General features: G+C 35.7%; 1 protein-coding gene across 4 annotated transcripts in view; it reads left to right on the top strand.

Moving 5' to 3' along the window:
* Nucleotides 1-24982, top strand: part of Uspl1 (ubiquitin specific peptidase like 1) — a 38116-nt gene that overhangs the window by 5368 nt on the left and 7766 nt on the right. For 2 of the 4 annotated variants that reach the window (XM_071611570.1, XM_027928924.2), the window contains exons 4-7: nucleotides 7861-8479; nucleotides 13034-13144; nucleotides 16628-16757; nucleotides 20269-20394. In XM_071611570.1, the coding sequence (XP_071467671.1) occupies nucleotides 7861-8479; nucleotides 13034-13144; nucleotides 16628-16757; nucleotides 20269-20394 (986 nt within the window). Of the gene's footprint in view, nucleotides 1-7860; nucleotides 8480-10295; nucleotides 10668-13033; nucleotides 13145-16627; nucleotides 16758-20268; nucleotides 20395-24982 lie in introns of those variants that run through there. The other 2 variants (XM_071611571.1, XM_071611572.1) reach the window with 2 other exon arrangements.

Here is a 24982-nt window from a genome sequence, read left to right as displayed (position 1 = left end):
GCACACTATCTAGCATGAGTCAATCTCTGGATTCCATTCCCAGCACTGTGCAAAACAAAACAAGCACCCTAGATTCAGAGGGTTTGGGGAATAGAAGATCTTTATAGAGTGCCAGAGCTGTGATTGGATTGTGGTTTTCTAATTTCAGGTCTGTTGGCTAGGTGATGTGGCTCAGCTGGAGAGCACTCACCTGACATGTGTGAGGGCCCTGGGCTTAATCCGCAGTACAGAAAGAAAAAAGAAAAAGGAAAATGTAATGAGCTAATTTCAGACCTGTTTATTCCAGCTCAACTAGCAGTTCATCAGAATCATCTGGAATGTTATTAAGATATTTCTGGTTCTTACCTCTAGACACTGTTCATTAAAGTTGGCCCATATTTCTATAGTTTTGTAATTTTTGAGAATGAATCTAATGAACAGCCCAGTTTGGGAATACAAGGCAACATCACACAATTGGCAATAGATATTTTGCTTGGTGTAATTTGAGGGGAAACAATCCCAGACGTGTTTACAAATAGAAACAAATTTCCTTTTGCATTTATTTAGCAAATGAGTGTCACTGAGTTGGCACTTTTTCCAATACAATGCTAGGATTCAGGGATGAATAAAGCAACAACCAAAATTTTACCCTTGAGATTATGTTCTAGATTAGGAAAGACAATAACAAGTGAAGTATGATTTTTTTATGTCAGATGATGAAAAGTGCTACTAAGAAACATAAAACTGGAGTGTTGGGAGGAGTTGTTCACAGTTTTAAAGAGTGGTGGGGAGAATGCTTCATTGAGAAAGTGGAATTTGAGCAAAGGCCTGAGGGGGTGGGGTGGAGAGTATTGAGCCATCCTAGGCACTAGGAGAAGCAAGCACTAGGAGGGCCATGAGAGAGGAGAGGTTTCCTGTCATGTTTATGCTATTGCACTGAAACCAGCTGAGATGCATTTGAGTGAGAGGCAGAGTGATAGAAAATGGGTTAGAAAAATAATTGGGGACTGAACCATGTAGGGTCTTACAATCCATGATAAGCTCTTGACTTTTATTCTGGTTGAAGTGAGGAACTGTAGCAAGGATGTTGGCAGAAGAGTAACATATTCTGATTTATGTGTTAAAAGGATCGCTGTGGTGACTGTTGGGTTGAAAAATAAATGTAATGGGCAAGAACTGAATCCAGGAGACTAGTTAGTTTTATTCCCAGTTCTCACACAAAGCTAAAACCCCTGAGAGGTCAGAATAATCAAGGTTGAGACTTGTAACATCTGTGGTGTAAGTAGTTGGAGCTGTATGTGGAGAGTTTGGGATTAGAGAAGAAGACTTGGTAGTCCTGAGCATGTGGCTAACTGAATCATAAAGTTAGAAGAGTTCCCCTAGGAGTGGATAAAAGAGGTCTAATAACAGCCCTGAACCACTCCAACATTAAGAAGCTGGGAAGATGAAATGGACCACAGTAGATTCTGAGAAGTTTGTAGCAGTAAAACCAGGTAGGAGAGTGCATTGTGCAGGAAGTCCAGTGAAATATTGAAGGGGGTGGAATGTGTTAGTTATTGTCAGATGTTGCTGAGAGCTCAGGGAAGAGGACAACCCAATTCATCTTTGACTAGAGTGACCTGGAGGTCCTTGGACACCTCAGGAAGAATAGATTGGGTGAAGCAGTGGTGATAAAAGCCTGAGTGGAGCAGACAGAAGGAGAAGCATAGATGTGAAAGAATTTTTTAAAATTTTAAGTAGAAAAAATTTTTAAGTATGCTGGGAAAAAGACCAGCATACTAGTTGTATTCATTGAGGGACAGTTTGGGAAAATAGCTAGAGGCATATCCCTGGAACAGGAGGTAGACTTTGTTGCCCACAGTGAGGGGTTGATTGTAGGAGCTTTTCACGGGCTCATTCTTAATAACAGACTATATTCAGAGTGTTTGCTAGTTAACTTGAAGTTATGGAATTGTGACCATTGGAAAGAGAAAATCTTATTGATTTTAGATGAAAGTACTTTTGCCCTCCTGGAACAATACATAAGTGATATTCAGTAGAGCTCTTTAACCAAGGAAAATAACAATAGAGCAGTTCCTGTCTTCAGGAAGTAGGTTTTAGCTATTAAGATTGGATATGTTATTTGCACTTTTAAAGCTTTCTTTTTTAGGTGATAAGGAGAAAATATATAGTCAAGAATTTTAAGTATATACAGTGCAGATGTTTTTAAAAAAAAAAACTGGAGTTGAGCCAGGCATGTGGGTGCACGCCTATATAAACCTAGCAACTTGGGAGGTGAGGCAGGAGAATCATAGGTTCAAGGCCAACTTCAACTAAGTAAGAACCTGTCTCAAAATAAAAAGATCTAGGGGTGTAGCTCAGTGATTGAGCACCCCTGGGTACAACTTTTAGTAACTCTTTTTCTCTCTCACACACAGAACCGGAGTAATTTATTGATCTAATTTAAATTTTTGTTTTTTTCCTAATCAACAATATGAGCCTAGTGTACTTTGTGAAGTAGATTGGTTTACAGCAGGGGTCAGCAAACTCTTTTTGTATGATAGAAAGCTAGAGTGAGTTTCCTGTTTTAAAATGGTTGGGGAAAATCAAAGTCAAAAGAAGTCTCTTTGATAACACATGAAAATCATGAAATTCAAATTTCTATGTATATAAATAGTTTTATTGGAATATAGCTGTGCTGTCATTTTTATAACATCTGTGGCTGCTTTTGCACTATAATAGCAGAATTGAATATTTGTGACAGAGACTATGTAGCTCGCAAAGCCTAAAATGTTTATTTTTTAGCCTTTTATAGATAAAGTTTGCTGGTCCATAGTCCATAAGACCCCTGAATTGCATTGATAATATGTAAAGAGTTCTACAAAACTTGGAGTCTGCTGAGCATTTTGCATTTATTTGCTCTAAATTGGAAGAAGCATGTGGGAACCCCTTTTAATTGCTTATTTATGTATTTATTTATTTTTTAGTTGTGAGTGGACACAATACCTTTGTTTTATTTTTATGTGGTGCTGAGGTTCGAACCCAATGCCTCACGCATGCTAGGCAAGCGCTCTACCTCTGAACCACAACGCCAGCCCAATTGCTTATTTATATTAAAATGTTTCTTAATTTGAAAAAATATTAATATTCTAAACTAATTTAGAATTAATACCAAATTGGAACTTTTCAAGTATTTTTAAAATGTTTTAACTTTTTTTTTGAGTAGTTCATTATTTTGGAGGATTTTATTATTCAGTCCTTTTTTTATTTCCAAAAGAAAAAGATTTATAATGAAAAGGATTTTGCATATTTTGTTTTTCTTTTCTTTCTTTCTTTTTCTTTTTTTTTTTTTTTTTTGAGATCTTGCTTTTAGGCAAGCCTTGAATTTGTGATTTTCCTGCTTCAGCCTCCTAAGTAGCTGAGATTACAGATGTGTGCCACTTTGCTCAGCTATAAAGAGATTTTTAAATAGTGTTAAGTCATCAAAGAAAATACCTGTTCATTTGTGAAATGGGCATAAGTAGCTGGGAATGGTTGCACACACCTGTAATCCTGTCCACTTGGAAGACCCAGACAGGAGGATAATAAGTTTGAGACCAGCTTGAGCAATCTATCAAGCCCTTAAGCAATGTAGATCCTGTCTCAAAACAAAAAGGGCAGGCACAGTGGTACACATGTTTAATCTCAGCAATTAGGGAGGCTAAGGCAGGAGGATTACAATTTGGAGGCCAGCCAGTCTCAGCAAGGAAGTGAGGACCTAAGCAACTTAGGGAGACCCTGTTCTGTCTCAAAAAATAAATAAATAAATAAAAAGGACTGGGATGTAGCTCAGTGATTAAGTGCCCCTGGGTTCAATCCCCAGTACCTAAAAAATAGAAAATAGTCCCAGTAACACCAAAAAAAAAAAAAAAAAAAACAAAGAAAAGAAAAGAAAAGAAAGAAAAAAGAAGGAAAGGGCATGAAATATTTATAAATTATTTTTATAATTTCTTTGGCTGAAGCTTAATTAATTTCCAAATAAAATGATAGCTGGTGATGTAGCTCAGGATAAAGCACTTGTCTAGCATGTGAGAAGCTCTGGGATTGATCCCTTGCATTGCATACAAAGACAGCAACAATAGGGGCTGGGGTTGTGGCTCAGAGGTAGAGCACTTGCCTAGCACATTCGAGGCCCTGGCTTTGATCCTCAGCATCATATAAAAATAAATAAATAAAGGTATTGTGTCCAACTACAACTGAAAAAAAAAAAGCGACAACAACAAAACAAAACATGTTTTTTCTTATTACTGTCTTTTAGGAATAAAAACAGGAAATTACTTAAGCTGCTCCAAAAAAAAAAAAAAACACTGAGAAACAGCATTAGGTTTAAGTTAAAAAGCTTTATTCTAGTTCTAGTTATTACATTTTTAAAAGTATTAATTTATAAAAGGGATAACTTAGAGTAAAAACAAATTATAATTTTGGTTGCCCTAGTGATGGGAGTAGAGATTATAGAAAAAAAAGTCAGTGAAAATGTTTGTAAAGCAAGTGTGGAAACCATCCAGGCCACTAAGTTTTGTAGCCCAAGACCCTCATAGTTTATTATTTTTCATTAAATAGGGATACAAGCAGTATGTATATACACCAAGATCTTGACTGCTTGAGATTGGTGAAGGATTTTTGTTTTGGTATTTGGGTAGTTTTTTAAAAAATTATTTTCTGTTTTTTAAAATTGTGACAGAAAATTATAGAATCTAACATCTTAACCATTTTTAAGTGTATAGTTCAGGAGTACTATGTGTACTCACATGGTCATGCAGTATATCTCTAGAACATTCTTTAGCTTGCACAACTGAACTGTACACAGATACCCTAGTCACCCTTCACTCTAGCCCTTGGCAGCCACTGATCTATTTCAATGAATCTTATTACTCTTTTTTTTTTAAAATTTTTATTATTGGATGTTCAAAACATTACATAGTTCTTGACATATCATATTTCATACATCTTATTGCTCTTAAGTACTTCATATAAATAGAATCATTACAGTATATCTTTTTTTGTGGTTGATTAATTTTACTTAATATAATGTCATTAAAGTTCATCTGTGTTGTAGCATGTGACATGGTTTCCTTTATTTTTTTTTTTTTTAAGGCTGAATAGTATTCTATTGAATGGATAATACCCCATTTCTTTATCAGTTCATATATGTCATCACACATTTGGGTTGTTTTCCTACCTTTGGATATTGTGAATAAGTGCTACAGTGTGAACATGGGTGTGCAAACATCTCTTTGAGATCCTGATTTCAATTTTTTTGAATGTAATCTTTTATGACTCTGAAAATGCAATTATTGCTGTTGATTTTAGTTTTAGTTTGTGTGTGTGATACTGGGGATCGCACTCAGGAGTGCTCTACCACTGAACTACATCCCTGCCCTTTTTATTTTTTATTTTGAGAGAGGGTCTAAGTTACCCAGGCTGTCCTCAAATTTGTGATCCTCCTGTCAACAGTGTCCCAGGTTGCTGGGATTACAGAGGTATGCCACCACATCTGGCATTGTTATTGATTTTAAAGTGTTTGGTTTCCTGGCATAGGGTAGGATTTGAGAAATCTCAAGATATAAAATTGTTAGTCAAGTTAGTATTCCTTCATCCCTACCCTGATCCCCAAGTATTGCGGATTGAATCCAGGGCATCCACTTTCTAGGCAAGTTCTTCCCCACTAAGCTATATCTCTAGCCCATCCTTTTTTATTAAACTGTGTCGCTAATTCACCCCAGTTGGTTTTGAAAGTGTGATCTTCCTACCTTGGCCTCCAGAGTTAGCTGGGGTTGCAGGCCTATGCAAATGTAGTATTTTAAATATAATATTCACTGTATAGAAGAAGCTAGATGAGGGATTTCAGTGCATTTCACTTATCTATTGCTATGAAGTGAATTACCTCAAAACTAAGTAATTGCATGGCTTTATTTTCATGATTCTGTGGGTTCTCTAGGCAGTTCTTATCCTTATACGTACAATATCTGCTGTGATGACTGAAAATGCTTGCATGTCTGACTCTAAGTGCTGTTTGGGAGCTCAGCTTAGGGAGCCAGCTGGGAATCTCAGTTCTTTTTCTTGAGACTAATTGGGCTTCTTACTGCATGATAGCTGGGACTGAAGAAGGGCCTCCAAGAGTACAAGAATGGGCCAGTGCTTATCAGACCTTCATGTGAATCTTGTGTCCAAATGTCCCATCAAAGGTAGTAAATGCCTAGTCTGTGTAGAGGACTTGACAATATGAGGACATCAGTTACCAGAAGGTATGGTTCTTCAGTTCACTGAAGGCCATCAAAGTGTAGCGGTCTACCAAACTTGTATAGAAAAAGGCATGTTTTGTTTATTTATTCATTTAATTTTTTTATCATAGAAATAATTTTAGTATGTCATAGTTGTGACAGATTGAACATCATTAAACAACATCCATCCAAAATATATATTTATTTTTAATTTTGATTTGTTGTATATGACAACAATGTGTTACAATTCATATTACAAATATAGAGCACAATTTTTTATCTGTGGTTGTACACAAAGTAGATTCACATCTTTCATGTTTTCTTACATAGGGTAATAATGACCATCGAATTCCACCATCTTTCCTACCCCTATACCCCTTCCCTTCTACTCCCTCCCCTTTTCCCCTTTGCCCTATCTAGAGTTCATTTAATCCTCCCCATACCTGCCCCACAGCATATTATGGATCAGCATCCTTAAATCAGAAATCATTTGGCATTTGGTTTTTTGGGATTGGCTAATTTCACTTAGCATTATATTCTCCAGCTTCATCCATTTACCTGCAAATGCCTTGATTTGTATTCTCTTAATGCTGAATAATATTCCGTTGTGTATATATATATACCACATTTTCTTTATCCATTCATTTACAAAATGGCATTAGGTTGATTCCACAATTTAGCTATTGTGAATTGTGCTGCTATAAACATTGATGTGGCTCTGTTCCTGTAGTATACTATTTATTTATTCATTTAATTTTTTAAATTACTTTTTCTCAGTACTAGGGATTGAATTAGCCTTTTGCATACTATACTAGGCAAGTGCTTTATCACTGAACTACAGTATCTCTTTCCAAAAGATATATTTTTAAATGAGGGCATTTAGTGTATAGGTTCTTGCATTTATGTTGTAGAATGTTTTGGTGGGCTTGAAAATTAAGAAAAATTCGCTGATTAATGATGTATTTACATTTTAGAATTTGGTTGAAATTGTGTTAATGCCCAGTTAGATTTGATGAGTCGTTAACCCATTAGATATGAACTAAAATAGCATGTTTTTAGATTTATACTCAGTGTTAAAATATAGGAAACACAGAAATTAATCCATGCAGTTTTTTAACTTTGAAAATACTTTTCCAAGCTGGATGTGGTGGTACATGCCTGCAAGACCCCGTCTCAAAAAGTGCTGGATAGATATGATTCAGTGGCAGAGTACTAATGGGTGGTGGTTCAGTCCCAGTCCCACCACCAAAAAAAATGAAACATATTTTTCCAATTTTTAAAATGTTACACTGTTTGTTCCAAAAGAGTAATGGTCCTCAGTCTTCTTTACAATGTTGAAATTTTTTAATATTCTTGAAATTAGATTTTTTTTATTAACATAAAAATATGTTTTCTTTGTTATCTTACCCTAGTTATAACTCAGATTAAACCTTAGATTTAATTCATTAGGAAAATTTTTTCTTTGGGGGGGGGGTCCACATTTTGATTAAATAGTGTTTGTCATTATTCTTTCAAATTTAGATTGATAAATATATTTTCATGTTAAATTAATGCTAAAAATTTGTTTTTCATAGTGTAGAAACTGTAAAACTTTTACTTATTTGAATTTTTGTAATTGTATGATTTTATTTTTCTTTTCTAGTGCATCTATCCTTTGGGCTCTAAATCACTTAATTTAATTTCTCCTGATTTGGAAGATTGTCACATTCCAAATAAGCCTCAAAAAAGAAAGATCTTAGAAACCAGCTGTAATGATTCACCTTTTTTAGCAAATTCCAAAAAGACTAGAAATCATCTTGTTACTGATAGAGAACAAGTTTTGAACAGCAAATATGATGAAATCTTGTCAAACTTACCCAATAGTAGTAGTCAACAGAATTCAGTTAGAACTGCTCATTCCTTGGATCATAATGAGACCTTGGACGCTGATAACGTTGATATGGCTGAAGAAGATCCTATTACTGTTGATGTCTCTGAAACTGGGGGAATTTCCCCTCAGAATGAAGGATATACATCTGAACTGGAAATGCCATTGGAGATCAAATGTTCGTCATTTCTCCAGACTCTCTGTGTCCAGTGGAAAAATACTAATGCTCTCTGTTGGTTAGACTGTCTCTTGTCAGCTTTGGTACACTTGGAAGAGTTAAAGAACACTGTGACTAAATTGTGTTCTAAGGAAGAATCTGTGTTTTGGAGGTTGTTTGAAAAATATGATCAAGCAAGTAAGCTTCTGTATAACAATCATTTGGATGGAGTTAAAGGTTGGTAGTAGTACATTATTTCTCCTTAATTTTTAAAGATGTTATTGAGTTTTGTCTCAAAGCATGTGGAAAAGATGCCATCAGTAGGGTTTTGTACTATATAAAGACCTAGGAGCAGGAAACTCAAGGATAGTGTCATGAAGATGAGATAACACCGGCAACAGCATCATGAGTGCCAGAAAGGTCATCCTTAAGTTTTTAAATTACTGAAAGGTAGAATAAAGAAGCAAGTAAAAATCACCTGTAATCCTACAGCCCTCCAAAATCTTTACAGGGAGGGATATATATATATATTTTTTTAATTTTCTACAAGTTGATAGGATACTCAGAAACCTGCTTTTTAACCCAAGAAGAATTAAAACATTGTTTTATACTCAATCCACCTATGTGTTCCTCCCATCCTGCCCTTCATTTCCCCCAAAGGTAATCATTATCCTGAATTGTGTTTTGTCACTACTACTTAATAATTTTTCTTAAAATTGCCAAATTTAGTTTATTTTGAATGTTTTAAAAAAGATATGGTATGTCCTCTGGAACCTTTTTTTAAGGGTTTATGAAGCTGCCTGGAGTTGCAGTTCGTTGATTTTCATTGCTGTATGGTATTTTTCATTTTGGAAATATATCAATGTACTCTTCCCTCAGTATTTGTGGAGAATGGATTCTAGGACCTCCTACAGATTACAAAATCCAAGGATGCTAATTCCCTTATATAAAATGGTTTAATTTTTGCATAGAACCCATGCACATCTTTCCATATACTTGAAATCATGTCTAGATTACTTAATATTGCTTAATATAACAAATGTGATGCGAACAGTGGCTGTACTATGTTGTTTAGGGAATAATGGCAAGGGAACACGAGGCTGTACATGTACAGTCAGTACAGATGCAATCCCCCCCCAAATATTTTCAGTCCATGGTTGGTTGAGTCTGAAGGTAGTGAGGACCAGCTGTGATTTACTCACTTGTCAGTGGATAGTGGGTTCTTGTTTTGCCATTGTAAATACTGTTGTTGTGACCATTTTGAATAATTTTCCAGGAGTATAGATAGTAGGAGAGTTTCTCTTGCATATTCCATAGGAATGCATTTACCATATCTGAGTCCAGACATTCAGATAATGGCAGTTGTTTTCCAAAGTAGTTGTATCAGTCAGGAACTCCCAATAGCAATTTATAAGACATCTTCTCTTAGTGATTTTCACACTGAGATTTTTGCTATTTGAGTGTCATGAAGTGGTCTGTGGTCTTGGTTTGCATTTCCAGATTTCAGGAGCTTGATCTGACCCTTCATGTGTACATTGACCATATATGTTCACTTCTTCTGTGAAGTGCCTAATAGTGTCTTATCCCTATTTGTTCTGTTGGTCGTTGTGTTCTTACTGATTTGTATGAATTTTTGAATATCATTGTTGCTATTTTTATGTTAGATATTTGTTGCTGAATCTTCTCTCAGGTGCATCTTTTTTTTCTACTTTTTTTTCTTTGGTACAGGGGATTGAACTCAGGGACACTTGACCACTGAGCCACATCCCCAGCCTTATTTTGTATTTTATTTAGAGACAGGGTCTCAGTGAGTTGCTTAGCATCTCACTTTTGCTGAGGCTGGCTTTGAACTCGCAATCCTCCTCCATCAGCCTCCCGAGCCACTGGTGTGCACCACCGCGCACGGCTTGTTTTTCTACTTTTTAAAAGCTGTCTTGATATACAGGAAAGTGTTCAGCTTTTCTTTTGGAGTTAGTGTTGTGGCAAAGAAGCCTTTCTTTTCCTGAGGATAGGAAGTTGGACATTGATCAATGTTGTCACTGAAAAAATCATAAAGTTTGGTTTTGACAGTGAAATTATTAATTCAGCAGAAGTTAATATTTAAGTATGGTATGGAGTAAAGATCCATTTTTCTCTCATTTGCGTAGCCTGTTTTTCTAGCTTTCCTCCTTTTGTCAGTTGATCCTGCCATACCATGTTTGTCTTATGTATGTGCAACTGTTTCTTAACTCCCAGTTTTGTCTGTCTGTCCCTGTACCCACACTGTTTTGACTTTTTTTAAAGTCTTGCTGTCTGGAAGGACAAGATCTTCATTTTTATTGAACTTCTTTTGAAGTGTCTTGGTATATTTTTTTCCTGATCTTATTTATGCATATATTTTCTTTGACAGATTTAACATCATACCATGCTTTCTTCACTTGACATTGTAGGTATTTTCATATTCATTAATATATTAAAAAATGTGACTTTGGTTGTGCAGTCCTTTGTATGGATCCTGTACATTGCTTTCTGACTGTGGACCATTTAGTTTGCTTACTGTTTTTTGCTATTTCAGATTCACATTATGACAAATATGTATATATTCTTTTGAATGCATTGCTCATTGATGTCAAGAGGGATGTTAAAATATGAATATTAAGGTTCTTATTCCAGAAGAGTTATACTAACATAGTTCTATTTTCATTATGTGGAAGAAAATATCTCAGAGTACTCTAGCCATCTTTGGCTTTGAGCTAGACGGCACATGCCTGTGATGGTAGCCACTCTAGAGCTAAGACAAGAGGATCCCAAGTTTGAGACCAGCCTGGGCAATTTACTGAAACCCCCAGTCTCAAAATAAAATCTAAGGGCTGGGGATGTAGTTCATGGTAGACTATTTGCCTAGTATGTGGGAGGCTCTGGGTTTAATCCCAAGGTTAAAAAAAAATTTATGATGTGTAAAGAGTATTTTTGTTTCGATTCAAGTTTCCCTGAAACTAAATTTTTTCATGTATCATTCATTTGCAAATTTTTTTTTTTTTGGCAATTTTTAAAATAAGCCTTTTTAAAAAAATTTTTACTCCTAGAACTAGGCATAAAACTAGGACCCTCACAGTTGCTAAGCAAGTGCTCGACCACTGAACTACATCCAACCCTTCTGAAATTTTTTTTGCGGTCCTCTGCCTCATCCTCTTGAGTAGCTGGGATTATAGGTGTATGCCATCCTGCCCACCTTTCATAAGCATTTTTGCCTTTGGCTTTTTCTTCTATTTCTGTTTTATATAATTACAGAAGTCTCAGAGTCTTCTCCACATGCTTTGAGACAGTTGTTCAGTCAATTATTGCTGAAAAGCAATAATTAAATACCAGAATTAATTTCATATTTGTTATACTCTATAGAATAACTGTATTATCACAATCTGATTATTAATTATATTTGACTTCTTTTTTTTGCCTTATAAATTTTCTTTTTTGCCATCATCAAATAACTAAAAATTTGGTTAATGCTTACTTTTTTTATTAAGGACAATCGAGATATTTTCATTAGTGAAACACTTAAGCAGAGAGTGGTCAAGCTGTATGTCATTTGTAAGAGTTTCAAGAGAAGATCCATTTGTTGCTTAAGAGTAACCAGAGTCTCAGATGTATATGGAGGCTTATATTCAAAATAATTTATTAATCTTGGCTAGTTTCTTGTCACAGTAATTCCATTTTGAGGACTTTAACCCTAAAGAGATCAAAAATATGGATAGATATGTGCCCAAAGGTGTTATTACTATAAATTTATGATATTGAAAAAAGAAATGTCTAGCAATAGGGGAATGATTGTTGGTTACAGTGGTGCAGCTAGCCCACTGTTTTTTTTTTTTTAATTTGTTCTAATTAGTTATACATGACAGTAGAATGCATTTTTGTCACATTTTTCACAAATGAAGCACAACTTCTCCTTCCTCTGGCTGAACATGGTGTTGAGTCTCCCTGTGCTTAATGAAGCAAATTTGTATGAACAAAGGAGGATGTGGAATTGCATAAAAACTGTAATGCTATTGAGGACCCTCTCTACCTGCCCCAAAAGGAGGATTTGGAAGAAGGGAAATATGCTAGGTATCAGGAAAATAATCATAACTTAATCATTAAGACTTAAGTAGGTTCAAGAAAAGTTATACAAAGTGGAGTAAATGATTAGAAGTTGTCTCTAGTGTAAGTAATAATTGCATATAAAGAGAGCTTCAGCTGTTTCAGAGATGGACAAAAATATCTTAAAGGTTAAATATTCTTAATCCAAAAATCTGAATCTAAAATGCCCTCAAACTGAAACTTTTGAGTACCAACATGATGCCAAAGTAGGAATATTTCATACCTGACCTCATGTGACAGGTCATAGTCAAAACACAGTATTTTAGAATTAACTTCAGGCTCTGTGTAAAAATAAATGAATTTCATGGTTAGATTTAGCTCTTCTCCCCAAAATGTATATGCAGATATTCCAAAATCTTAAAACAAAAACAAAACAAAATTCAACCCGAAATGTGAAACACTAATAATCCCAACCTATGTTTTACTAGACCTCTGATTATTTGGGTGATGTTTTTATTCAAGTAGTAAATGCTAATGATACTGTGCTGATAACAAATAAAAAGGGAATTATATATTATACTGTAGAGAAGGAAGGATTGAAATTTTATGTTTGCCTTTTATCTCTGTTTGCACAAATTAATAAACTTCCATTTTTATTAATGTCTTAAATTTTATATAGAAAGATATACATTGATGAGAAATTTTTTGATGATAATGTTCTAAATGTATTTCTAGATGGAAAGTATAAAATTACTTCAAAAATATTCACAGAGATAGAGACCTGTCTGAATGAAGTCAGAGGCGAAATTTTTACTGAACTGCAGCCCCAGCTTAGATGCACATTGGGTAAGTAATTGATGTACCTTAACTCATCTATCATAGAAATGTGTACATCATAAGGAGGTATAATATTGGTTGGATGTTCGGATTCTTTGGGAGCAGGAATCTGGCTAGTTTATCTTAGGAGTCTACCACTGATTGAATCTTTGGTGTGTACAGCTGTTTAGATAAATCTGCAGGTTGGTGTTCTACCTCTTGAGAGTGGATGCAGTGCTCAGAGCCAGGTGAATATTTAGAGGGCACACCCTTGGTTGCTTCTCCAGTTCTTACCCCGATAGGCTAATTCAACGTTTTCAAACTTGACTGTGCATTATGAAATATGTAGCGAATTTAAAAGTAAATTTACTTTTAAATTGATGCTGGGGCTCATATATGTGGGTAGGGTTAAGAATCAGATCTAAACCAGTCTAGTAATTCTTCTCTTACCAGTGGATTCTAAGAATGGACATGTGGTACAATTTTGGCCAGTGGGATATTAGGAGAACTATGCTGAAGACCTTTCAGGAAAGCTTTTTCATCTTTAAAAAGGGTATAAGAGTGGAACTTGCTTTGTCCTCTGTTAATTGATTTTTGGCCTTGTGGGAGCTGAGTGAAGCAAGGAAACCAGAGTCTCCATCCAGATCTTTCTACATGCTTTTAGTATTACAAGAAGGAGCCACTGGTGTTTGGTGTTTTGTTTGTTTTTTTTGCGAGGAGTGCCTTTTTATTTCCCTTTTTATTTTTGTGTATTAACTCTTCCATTAATAATGTATGGTGCTTTGTATTAGTATTTACCTATACTCAATTATGCAATAGTGCCTTCTATTTTTTCCTCTCAGTGAATGGCATTTATTTCATCAGGCCTCGATATGGTATCTAGAAGCAATGTCTTTGTCCATACCTGACAGCTTTTGACCTACTTGTTTGTCTCAGTCTACCCCCTAGTTTTCTTTAATTTTTCATAGACTTTTACATATGAGTTTGCCTTCCACTTAAAATACACAGGTTTTCTATATGCCAGTCTCTGGCATAACCTCCTTTTGGTTTAAAGAATGGTTCTTGTTTATCATCAGGTGGGATCTCCAGTGGGATACATATTTTTTCTTTTTATCAAAGTATGATTTACATATACTAAAACCTTTTAAATGTATACAGTTGTATAATGATCACTCCATTCATGATAGATCTATCACCCTAAAACTTCACCAGGCTCCTTTGTAGTCCACCCTATTTCTCACAAAGAAGTTTTGCATGAATACCTATTTCAAACGAGCCTTTTCCAAAGCATCTCTGAATACAAATTGAGGGGCTCCACATCCCATCTCCCCCCAAAGGGTAACCTGAGGTGTGACTAAAAGAGGTGTTTCTGCCCTAATCAGAATCACCACCCTTCTTATCACTGATAATTGTATTTGAAGCAAATTTCATCTCTTGTGCCCCCTTGTCCTTGGGGGTTTTCTATGAAGAAAAAAAAATTAAATATTATTGTGTGCAATCATGATAACTGAGCAGGTGGAGCTTTTCTAGAATGGTAAAGTCCTCTCTTATTTATACTCTACCTACTCAGTAGTGGTAGGTGCTACATTAAAACTTAAAACCTTATTAATGAAACCTAATCTGCTTCAGAGAGCACTTTAAAATCTTGCCATCTGTGTCTTGTCATTCCAAATATTAGCATTTATTTCAAAGTAATAAAGACAAGTAGAATCTGTACTGACCCTGAATGTTGGTTAACTTTTTCCAGATCAGCTCCTTTATCATCCTGATTGTTGTTTTAAAAGAACACATTGTATACTGTTCTCTTTGCTTTCCCTCCCTGAAGTTTAAGAAATATAATGTTACAAATACAACTGTAGTCCCCTTTATATACTTCCCCAGTTCTTCCTTATCTCTCCACAAAGATAACTCTCTTTAATTTGGTGTTTTCCTCCTCCAGTGTCCATTTCTTCATCATCACTTTAAAATTTTTTTTTTTTTTAAAAAGTAGAAGCTACTGTTGTTATAGTTTCTGCTTATTTATGTCAATGTAAAGAGTAATTTTGATTCCTGATACAGGAGGACCATTGGGTCTCTACTTCACAGCATAGTTGGAAAGAAACTTTAAAGACCAAAGTGTAAAAAAGCAGGGTTCTAAAACTTTGGACATATATATATATAACTTCAGAGTGGGGAAAAATTATAAATAAGATGGAAAAAATTTGTAAATACCCCTTAAATTTTGAAACTTTTGGGCAAGGATAGAACAAAGAAGTAATATCCAGGATATATTAGAACTTTTGTTTATTAAGAAGACAGGTACCCTGATTGGGGGGGGGGGAAGTGGCCTGATATTATCAATGAGCAATTAACAAGAAAACTTGAATAGCTGTACAGAAAGAGTCATTGAAAGGTTTACATCTTGGCAAGTGGAGGTATTTTAGGGACATATGCAAACTAGGTTAAGAGTTGGGTTGAGGAACTGGTGTTTGATTCTAGATAAAAAGACACCACTTATAAGATTTAAACTGAGGTTTTGGTATTATATATTCTGTAGTAAAATTTGTAATCTGAGGAAAAATAATAAAGATCAACTTAGGGGCTATTTAAGTTATCTCAAATGGTCTGCCATCATGTAACTAATTAACAGTTTTGAGCTCTTTTATGATGTTTTGATTCACTGAAAATTTTATTTTAAATTTGAGGATTTTATGTTGTCAGGAAGTATAAATGGTTTGCTTTTTCAGTTAATAATTAGTTTTGATAAGGTAAGCATTTAAAGCCTGATGACTTTTTACAGACTTTTACTGTTCTCAAGGTGTTACATTTTTCATTTCTAGGAGATTTATTTGTATTTCTACTTACAAAAATATTTTGTTTTGATTTTATATGTTTTTGTACAAAAATAGCAGTGGAACTATTACAAAGGTGACTATTAAAATAGCTTTTGTACCTACTGATATTTATAGAACATGCTCACGCAATAGCACTTACCCTCTGCCTTGTGGTCCTGCCAAGGTGACTGTTCCTGGCCATGTTCTAGACAGCTATAGTCACAGGCTTGGGGGAGAACTAGATGGTGAAAGAGGGCTCTTTTGGGGAGGGAGGGAGGGAGGGCCATCTAAGCTCCCTGAGGAAGGAAAACAATTGGTACGTGACTGTGAGAGCAGTGTGAGTCTTCCTGTTAACTGACTTGCTGATCTCAAAGCTGGAAGCTAGCATTCACTAGTTTTTTTCATGAGAAATAATAGAAAGATGTGAGAAGACAGTATGGATCTTTTGTTTTTGTCTCAAGTTTTCATAAATGTTACCACCAAGAAAAACAAAAGCAACTGAGGTGATAATTAAATTTGTGCTGGGCATTTTTTAGAAAAAAAAAATGGTTTTAAAACTCCCCTCCAACTATCAGACTGTATACATGTATATTCATACTATAAATGCAGTGAGAAAAGATAACAGTTCATTATTTGAGTTTGCTTTTTGCAGTTTTAAAGTAAGAGTAATATATATATATATTTTTTTTATTCTTGAAAGGTGATATGGAAAGCCCTGTGTTCGCATTTCCCTTGCTCTTAAAAATAGAACCCCACATTGAAAAGCTCTTCACATATTCTTTTTCTTGGGACTTTGAATGTTCACAGTGTGGGCACCGGTATCAAAACAGGTTAGTTTTTTTTTCTTTTTTTTTTTTTCCTTAAATGAATTCATTCTATTGAAATGGTTCTGAGTAATGTAATTTGAATAAAACTTTGTCCCCTAAACCAGCACTTGCTCTCTATAGTTCTACCCTTGACAAAATTTCCCACCACATGTTAAGGTCTCTCTCTACTACTAAGGTTAAAAGGACAAGTTTTAGCAAGAAACTGCAGTTTGCTTGCTGCTTTAAACTGGAAGGGTTAAACATTTATGATTTGAGAGAGTACTAATAGGCTTTTTCTTTTTTCTTTTTATATAGTCCAGGGGCACTTTACCACTGAACTATATATCCCCAGTTTTTATTTTATTTTGAGACAGTTCTAACTAAGTTGCTGAAGGTCTTGCTAAGTTCCTGAGGCTGGCCTCGAACTAGTGATCCTTCCTCCTCTCCTGAGTCACTGGGATTCCAGGCCTGCGCCATTGTGCCCAGCTAATAGGAGTTTTCTCAAGAATTTATTTAGAAGGACATGGGGAAAACTGAGAAGCACTTCAGATTCCCAGCTAAGAATACCACTCAGAATTCTTTGAAACTGTGTTTTCTTTACTCCTCTGTTGGAAGCTAGGGCATTTCTTTGTTCATTAACTTTAGTCTTTTAATCATATAAACAGATCTCAGGCTCTTAGAGTCTGGCAGCATCTTACAGATAACCTACACTTCCCTGTTCCTGCTCTTAGTCCTATGAGAGTCCTCCTGCACCTGAACTGTCTCAGCCATTCTTTCTGCATCCCTGAGTCCTCTAGGTGAGAATTAGGAGCCTTAGTGAGTGACATTCTGGGCCCTAAGATTGGCACTTGGGAGGAAGCATAGAGAAGAGAAAAATTGCAGATTTCTTCTGCTGTCATATATATTTGCCACACAAGGAGAAGAGTCAGGGTGGGTGTTCATTTGACATGATACTCTTGCTCCATTGATACCTGGATAAAGTATTGCAGGCTGGAAATTAAAAAGAATACCAAACTGGTCCTGTTGGTCATTTATTCGGATTATTACAACAAAGATAAATTCTTTTCCTCTTTTCTTTAACTCACTAGTAAGTTATTAAATAAATAAAGACGTGGGAGTAGAATATTGCTTAGATATTCATTTATTTAAACATGAGGCTCTCTGTAGGCATTTAAGGAGCAATCCAAGAGATCTGTGGCTGAGAGAATGCTCTGGAGAGGACAGGCAACAGAAAGTCTTTATTTAAAAAAAAAAAAAAAACAGCTAAAAACTAGAACAGGGTGAAAATTAATGTGTTATTCATATTAGGACTTGAATAATTTTGTATAAGCAAGTGATGATGAAGGCAAATACCAGTTTCCAAGTTTTTTTTTGGCATTGAACTGTATAAACCATCTAGTTTTCTCACAAAAACTCTGAGATTAAGATCATAGCATCTTCTTTGACAGTTATAGACATTCAAGCCTGAAACAAGTTAGGTGGTACCCAAAAGGACACACTAGTAAAGTGACATAACTAGGAGTCACACTCAGGCCTTTCTGACCTGTAAAGATTTTTTTTTTTTGCTTACTGGAGTAAGCTCCTGTAATCACTCCCTAGGTTAAAAATAATATATAAACAATTTTAATGATTAGAATCAGCTTAATCATAGCTTTCCTAGAATGTGCATCTTCATAATATATTTTTTTTTAAAGAGAGAGAGAGAGAGAGAGAGAGAATTTTAATATTTTTTTAGTTCTCGGCGGACACAACATCTTTGTTTGTATGTGGTGCTGAGGATCGAACCCGGGCCGCACGCATGCCAGGCGAGAGTGCTACCGCTTGAGCCACATCCCCAGCCCTCTTCATAATATTTTGACAGTTTTTCATTATGTTCTGTGTGCTAGGAACTCACCTAGCCACTAGAAATAATTTCTATCCTGGCTAAATTCAGATTACTAGTTAGAGAGATGATATATATACACATAAGAAAGGGTCAGTTAGTTGGGTCTTTTTGCAACTTTTATGATATCATTGCATACATCCTGACTGAGCTCAAGAACTTCAAGGGAAGAATCCACCAGACACTTTGCAATTTGTTTTTAAAATAATCTCTAAAAGTGAAAGCAAGTATAATAGAAAAACTAAAGTCAAGTAACGATTCATTAAATGTTTTACAGTTAGAACTTACTTTCATGTAAGCTGAAGGAAGACTGTGGTCCATTCATTTTGTGCTGCTGGTTTTTGTGTCAGTTAAGGGCTTTGGTTTAGAAAAACGCAGTTAAAAAACTGGCCTTTGCAGTCATCTGCTGACTGCCTGGATTTGGAACTCCAGACTCACGTTTATCAATACCCTCTGAATTGCAGTTTTCATCCTCTGTAAAATGGGGTAAGGGCAGCATTGACTGCTTAAAGAGTTGTTTGGAAGAAAACTATGTAGTAATGTGCCTTGCCTTGCACATAGTGAGTGCTCAGAAATGGCAGCTGTCATGGCAAGCATTAACACTTATTTGTTTAGACAAACTGTCTTTTACAAATTAAAAATAGGAGCCTTTGGCCAGGCACAGTAGTGCATGCCTCTGATCCCAGTGGCTCAGGAGGCTGAGGTAGGAGGATTACGAGTTCAAACCCAGCCTCAGCAGCTAGCAAGGCCCTAAGCAACTCAGGGAGACCCTATCTGTAGATAAAATACAAAAGAGGCTGGGGATGTAGCTCAGTGGTTAAGTGCCCCTCTGTTCAATTCCCATTACCAAAAGGAAAAAAAAAAAAAAAAAAGGAGGCTTTGCTTAAACAGTACCTTTGAGAGTGAAGAATTTAGCAGAACATGGTCGATGTATTTGTTAATACTTCTCTGTTGCTTTGCATTTAAAATATTAGCTTCTCTGAGAATTTATCTTTTGTTAACAGCCATTGCTCTTTGGTAATAAGTAACTTTTTTTTTTTTTAAATTAAAAATGCTTATTAAAGTGGATACAAGCTGGTCTTGGTGGTGTAAGCTACTCAGGAGGCTGAGGCAAGGAGGGTCACAAGTTTGAGGCTAGCCTCAGCAATTTAGCCAGACTGTCTCCGCAAAATAAAAATTTTAAAAAAGGGTTGGGAATATTGCTTGGTGGTAGAGCGTCCTTGAGTTCGATCTCCAGTAAAACACACACACACAAAGAAAGAAGATACCCTTTTTCATTTTGGGTTGTCAGTAACATATAGCTAGATTGAGTTTAATAAGCAGCGAGTTCTTTATATTCAACAGCCCAAGAATGGTGGTTTTTTTAACAAGGGGCTCTGTTGCCCACCCACCAGTAGGGCATTTAGCAGTGTCTGGAGACCTTGGCTGCTGTAGCTGGGGGCTATACTGACATCTGGGGAATAGAGAGGCCAGGATGATGCTAAACATTCTTACATGTCTTACAACAAAGAATAGGGAGGAAAATTACCACACTAATACATGATTCAGGAAAACAAGAAAGTATGACTAAACAAATGAAGTTATTTTAGACATTGGTGTAGATTAATGTAATGAATTTAACATAAATGAATTTGTCTTTTTTTTTTTTCATAGGTGTATGAAGAGTTTGGTCACCTTTACAAATGTCATCTCTGAGTGGCACCCACTTAATGCTGCCCATTTTGGCCCATGTAATGCTTGCAACAGTAAATCACAAATAAGAAAAATGGTATTGGAAAAGTGAGTTAAAATTACCTCATCATTTAAAAAATAAGATGAAAGTAGATATGCGTTTTTTTTTGTGTGTGTGTAGAGTACAAAATGGCAACTGAACCTGTCTCAGAAGTTTGAGTTAATCTTTATGAATTGCCAAATGCCTGTCTTTATAGGAACACTGGTATTTCACCTGGACCAGCTGTTTAATGGGTATAAGCAGCTGTGAAATACCATGTACTGCTGGCTTAAGGTGATTGATCCCGCTCTCCTAGTTTCTTTCCTTCTCTTTGCCTTTTTTCTCCCTTTATGGATATTGAACATTATTTTTTTTTTAAGATGGTAGTCACTTTGACATTTTAAAATGATGGCTGCTTCTGCTACAGTGGGGCCTGTTCACCTTTTAAGTAGTTGAGAGCGAGAGTTCCTGCATCAGCACCTGGGCCCTATCTCTCTGTTTTGCCTTTCTCGGTTCCTCCAAGTGTTTGTATTTGGTTAAACCAGTATTCGGTGTTGCATTATTATTAATACACATATATTATTCCCTCTCCAGCCAAGCAGTATACATGGTTATATTTTATTTCTCTTATAATTCTTTTTGTTTTAAAATTGTTGGTTGTTCAAAACATTACATAGTTCTTGACATATCATATTTCATACATTTGATTCAAGTGGGTTATGAACTCCCATTTTTACCCCGTATACAGATTGCAGAATCACATCGGTTTCACATCCACTGTTTTACATATTCTCTTATAATTCTTTATTCAACGTTTTCATTTACTTTATCGTATATTGTGGGTCTCCCTCCCCACATACTTCAAATAACAAATTTCCAGCACTCAATACTTTAAAATTTTTGAATCCTTCCCTTTTTTCCCTCCTGGAAGCCTCTCTCCTGCTGCCTTCCATTCTTTGCTCCAGACTGTACTGGCTCTCTCCGGGCCTTGTGCATAGGAATGCTCTTTATAATTCCTGTTTTTTTTACTCCCTGTTCCAGTTTTTAGCCTAGGCCTCGTCCCCCTATTCCACAGTATCTGTTGCCTGTGGATATCGATTGGGAGTTGAGTGGGACGGATAAGCTCTTCTCATCAGCATGCCTGCTCTGTAGTGCTGTGTCATCACTTTACCCATTCTGCTATATAAGGGGCCATTTCTCTGTATGCTGTCCCCTGAATATTTATTGGCTTGTTTGTTCAGTGCCCTTTCTCTTCTTTTGCCCTTTTGGATTATTACCGTTTTTTGTCCTTTGTTGTCATTTGAGAGCTTCTGAGTGGGACGCAAAACAAGGAAACAAGGAGCTGTCTTCAACCAGAAGTCAGTAACCTATTTTGCCTTTCTGGTGGCCAAGTTTTGAGATCTAAATGTTGAGGGATCCTCTATGTAAACCCTTTCGTTGGATGATAAGATGGGTAGAAAGGCAGCAGAGCATGACTGTCTGCGTCCTGCATTGGTTCACTGGGCTGCTTAAGGCATCTTGGTGTATATAGTTTTTTCTAGTATTTATATCTACTTTTTCTTAAGCCTCAGGATTGAGGATAGATTCATTCTGTTCTTTGTTTAATCTGTTAATTGGTTACTTTGCAACGTACACTTTTTAATTATATACATAAATTGCTTTATTTAAACATTCATGTTCTGATCTGGAAAGATATCCTTTAGGTAAAAACGTATTCCAGTGTAAAATGTGTTTTGAGTTCCATTGAGCTGATGTATAAGCAAAATTTATAATGTGGACATTTCCTGTATTCTTCAAAAGTAAATCGAACACATGTAAAATTTCACTTAAATTATAAATGACAAGATCTTTATACAAATCCTTTGTAGCATTTTTACTTTGTATAACTTGGTTTGTTGGTGTCTAATGGAATTTAGAAACAAATTTAATATAGTTGTTAGAGGTAACTTAAAAATAATTAAGTCCATCACGATACTGTGAGTAATTTAATCATACAGCATTCCAAAGACTGATAGTCTTGTAAATTCCCCAAATATCTTATCTTAGATAATCCATATCTGTAATGTGATGTCCCCATTAGGAAAAGAATCCATTGATAAATCAGGTGAATAATGTCTGTCTGATCCACATCTGCTATTTTTTTCTAAGTAAATTATTTAGAATTATATTCAGAGTACACTGACATGGAACCACCAAGATCTTAGAATCAGATTTAATTTTACTTCTCAAGCTTTTGAAATGAATTTCCTTTAAGAGTTTAGTTCTCCTTGGTTGGCATTTTAAAAACTTATTTACATGAACTTCAGTCTTAATGGTTTTGTTTGTTTTTAGCAACTATTTGTCAAGATTGGCGGAGTGGTAGGAAGAGAAGTAAGATATTTCTGTTCTGTGCTTACTGAACTTATTCAGGTCTAATAAAATGATTTAACGTTTCTTTTTATAAGTAACTGCAGGTTCCCCTACAAAATTTTGAATGGAATATGGAAAATAGAGTTTCTAAAGTCTTCATTGTTTGAAAGAAAATGTTTATTTATTAATTTGTAAGATCCTTGATTACCTCTAAAGAACAGTTTATAAACTTTGTTTAGCAGATTTTTTTTTCTCTCTCTTTTTTTTTTTGTGGGTGTGTGTGCTGGGAATTGGACTCAGGGGCACTTTACCACTAAGCTGCATCCCCAGTTGTTTTTGTTTTTTATTTTGAGATAAGTTGCTGAGGGTCTCACTAAGTTGCCAAGGCCCACCTCAAATTGCAATCCTTCCTGAGCTTCTCAGATTGCTAGGACTCTACATGTGCACCTCTGTGCCCAACCCGGTTAAATTTTTCTGAAGATGTATTTACTTAGTACAGTGAATATGATCTGGTTCTAATTATTTGAATTGCAACTGACTTTATTAATATTTTTTATCAGATTCTAAAATAGTTGAAATAATATAGTAGACCTGAAATGTAATGAAATTTTATATATATATATATATATATATATGTATATATACTATATATACATATATATATATATATTACCTAAAGCCTACATTATTACAGTTCAGATATACATATATGCACATTTTTAATTGGTATTTTTTAACTTTTTTTTTTTTTTAATGGGGGTCTTGCTATATTCCTAGGCTGGTCTCGAACTCATGTGCTCATACTCAAGTGATTCTCCTGCCTCCTGAAAAACTGGCTCTATAGGCAGGTACCACGACACCCAGCTTAGATTTGCATTTTATAAAATATGAATTACTTCATTAGTTGGGTTGAAAATAAAAAAAAAAACCTTTTACTTCAGGCCATTAGTGCAAGATGTGGCTGCTCTCTGCGTAATGGAGACTTGCATTTCCTTTGCTGTCTTTGGGTACAGTGGTTAACACAATACTTTTGTGCTTTTTTTCTTAAAAGAAAAAAAGGTCCTTATAAGAAGAGGAAATCAGCCCCATGTTAGGTGAAGGCAAATGTGTCTTAGCTTGAAATTTCTTGTTGACTTTTGATTCCAGTTCTGTTAATCTATGCCATCCAGTTTTTTCATGGTTCAGGCAGAACCTTAACTTGTTCTCTACAACTCTGAGCATCATCTCTAACTGATGCTCTAGCATTGAGTGTAGGAAGAAGCTTGAGAACAAAACATGGAGGCAGAGTTCTGCCCTCACCTGAGAGGCTGGAAATGTAAAACAAACTGGAGTTGTGTGTAGGAGAATACAGTGACTTTTAGGGAACCCACTGAGGAAAATGAATAAGAGGAGGAAGCATATTACTTGATTGATTCCAAGATGTCAGTGTTTATAAATTGTACCATCTTTTCAAATGCCATTAAGAAAGAAATGCTGCCTGTTTAGCTGTGCCATCAATGATAAGATGCATCCCAGTCTCAGACATGTTAAAATACAGAGGGAAGGGCTGGGGGTATAGCTCAGCTGGTAGAGTGCTTGCCATCCAAGCACAAGGCCCTGGGTTCAATCCTCTGTATACCCACCTCCACACACAGACACACACAAACACATACAAAGAAAATTGTAATTGATTTGGTATTTGGAGTTTACGCAGTTTTATAGTTACAGAAAGTAGTTTGAAGGGCATGGGGGTATAGCTCAGTGAAAAATCCTATGCTTAGCATGTGTGAGGCCCTGCATTTGATCCCCACAACTAAAAAATAGGAAAGAGAAAGTAATATGGAGGATATTCTGAGGGGTTTGCCTCTGTTCAGGTGAAATGGTAATAAAACTGATTCTAACCAAGCATGGTGGCACATGCTTGCAATCCCAGTGGCAGGAGGCTGAGACAGAAGGATCACAAGTTCAAGACCAGTCTTAGCAGCTTAGCAAGACCCCATCTCAAAAAATAAAAGGACTGTGGATGTAACTGAGTGGTAAAGCATCCCTGGGTTTAATTCCCAGTACTGCCAAAAAAAAAAAAAAGAATAATATTTCTGCTTGGCATCATTGCAGTCTCTGTTAGGCCCTGGATAACTTTGGTGCAGTAATTCCAGAGAGAATAGTATATAAAAAGATATTTTAAAATTTGTTTCATCACTCTGATCTTTCCCTCCCCCCCCCAATAAGAAAATCAAATTTCTGCCTTGTAGAACTCTAGATCTCAAAGCTGACTTTAGAGGAATTTACCTACTATATCTAAGGAAGCTCACTAAGAGGGGGGTTAGT

The sequence above is a fragment of the Marmota flaviventris genome, chromosome 4 (genome assembly GCF_047511675.1).
Source record: "Marmota flaviventris isolate mMarFla1 chromosome 4, mMarFla1.hap1, whole genome shotgun sequence".
NCBI classification, from domain to species: Eukaryota; Metazoa; Chordata; class Mammalia; order Rodentia; family Sciuridae; genus Marmota; species Marmota flaviventris.
This window is presented reverse-complemented; position numbering and strand designations above follow the sequence as displayed.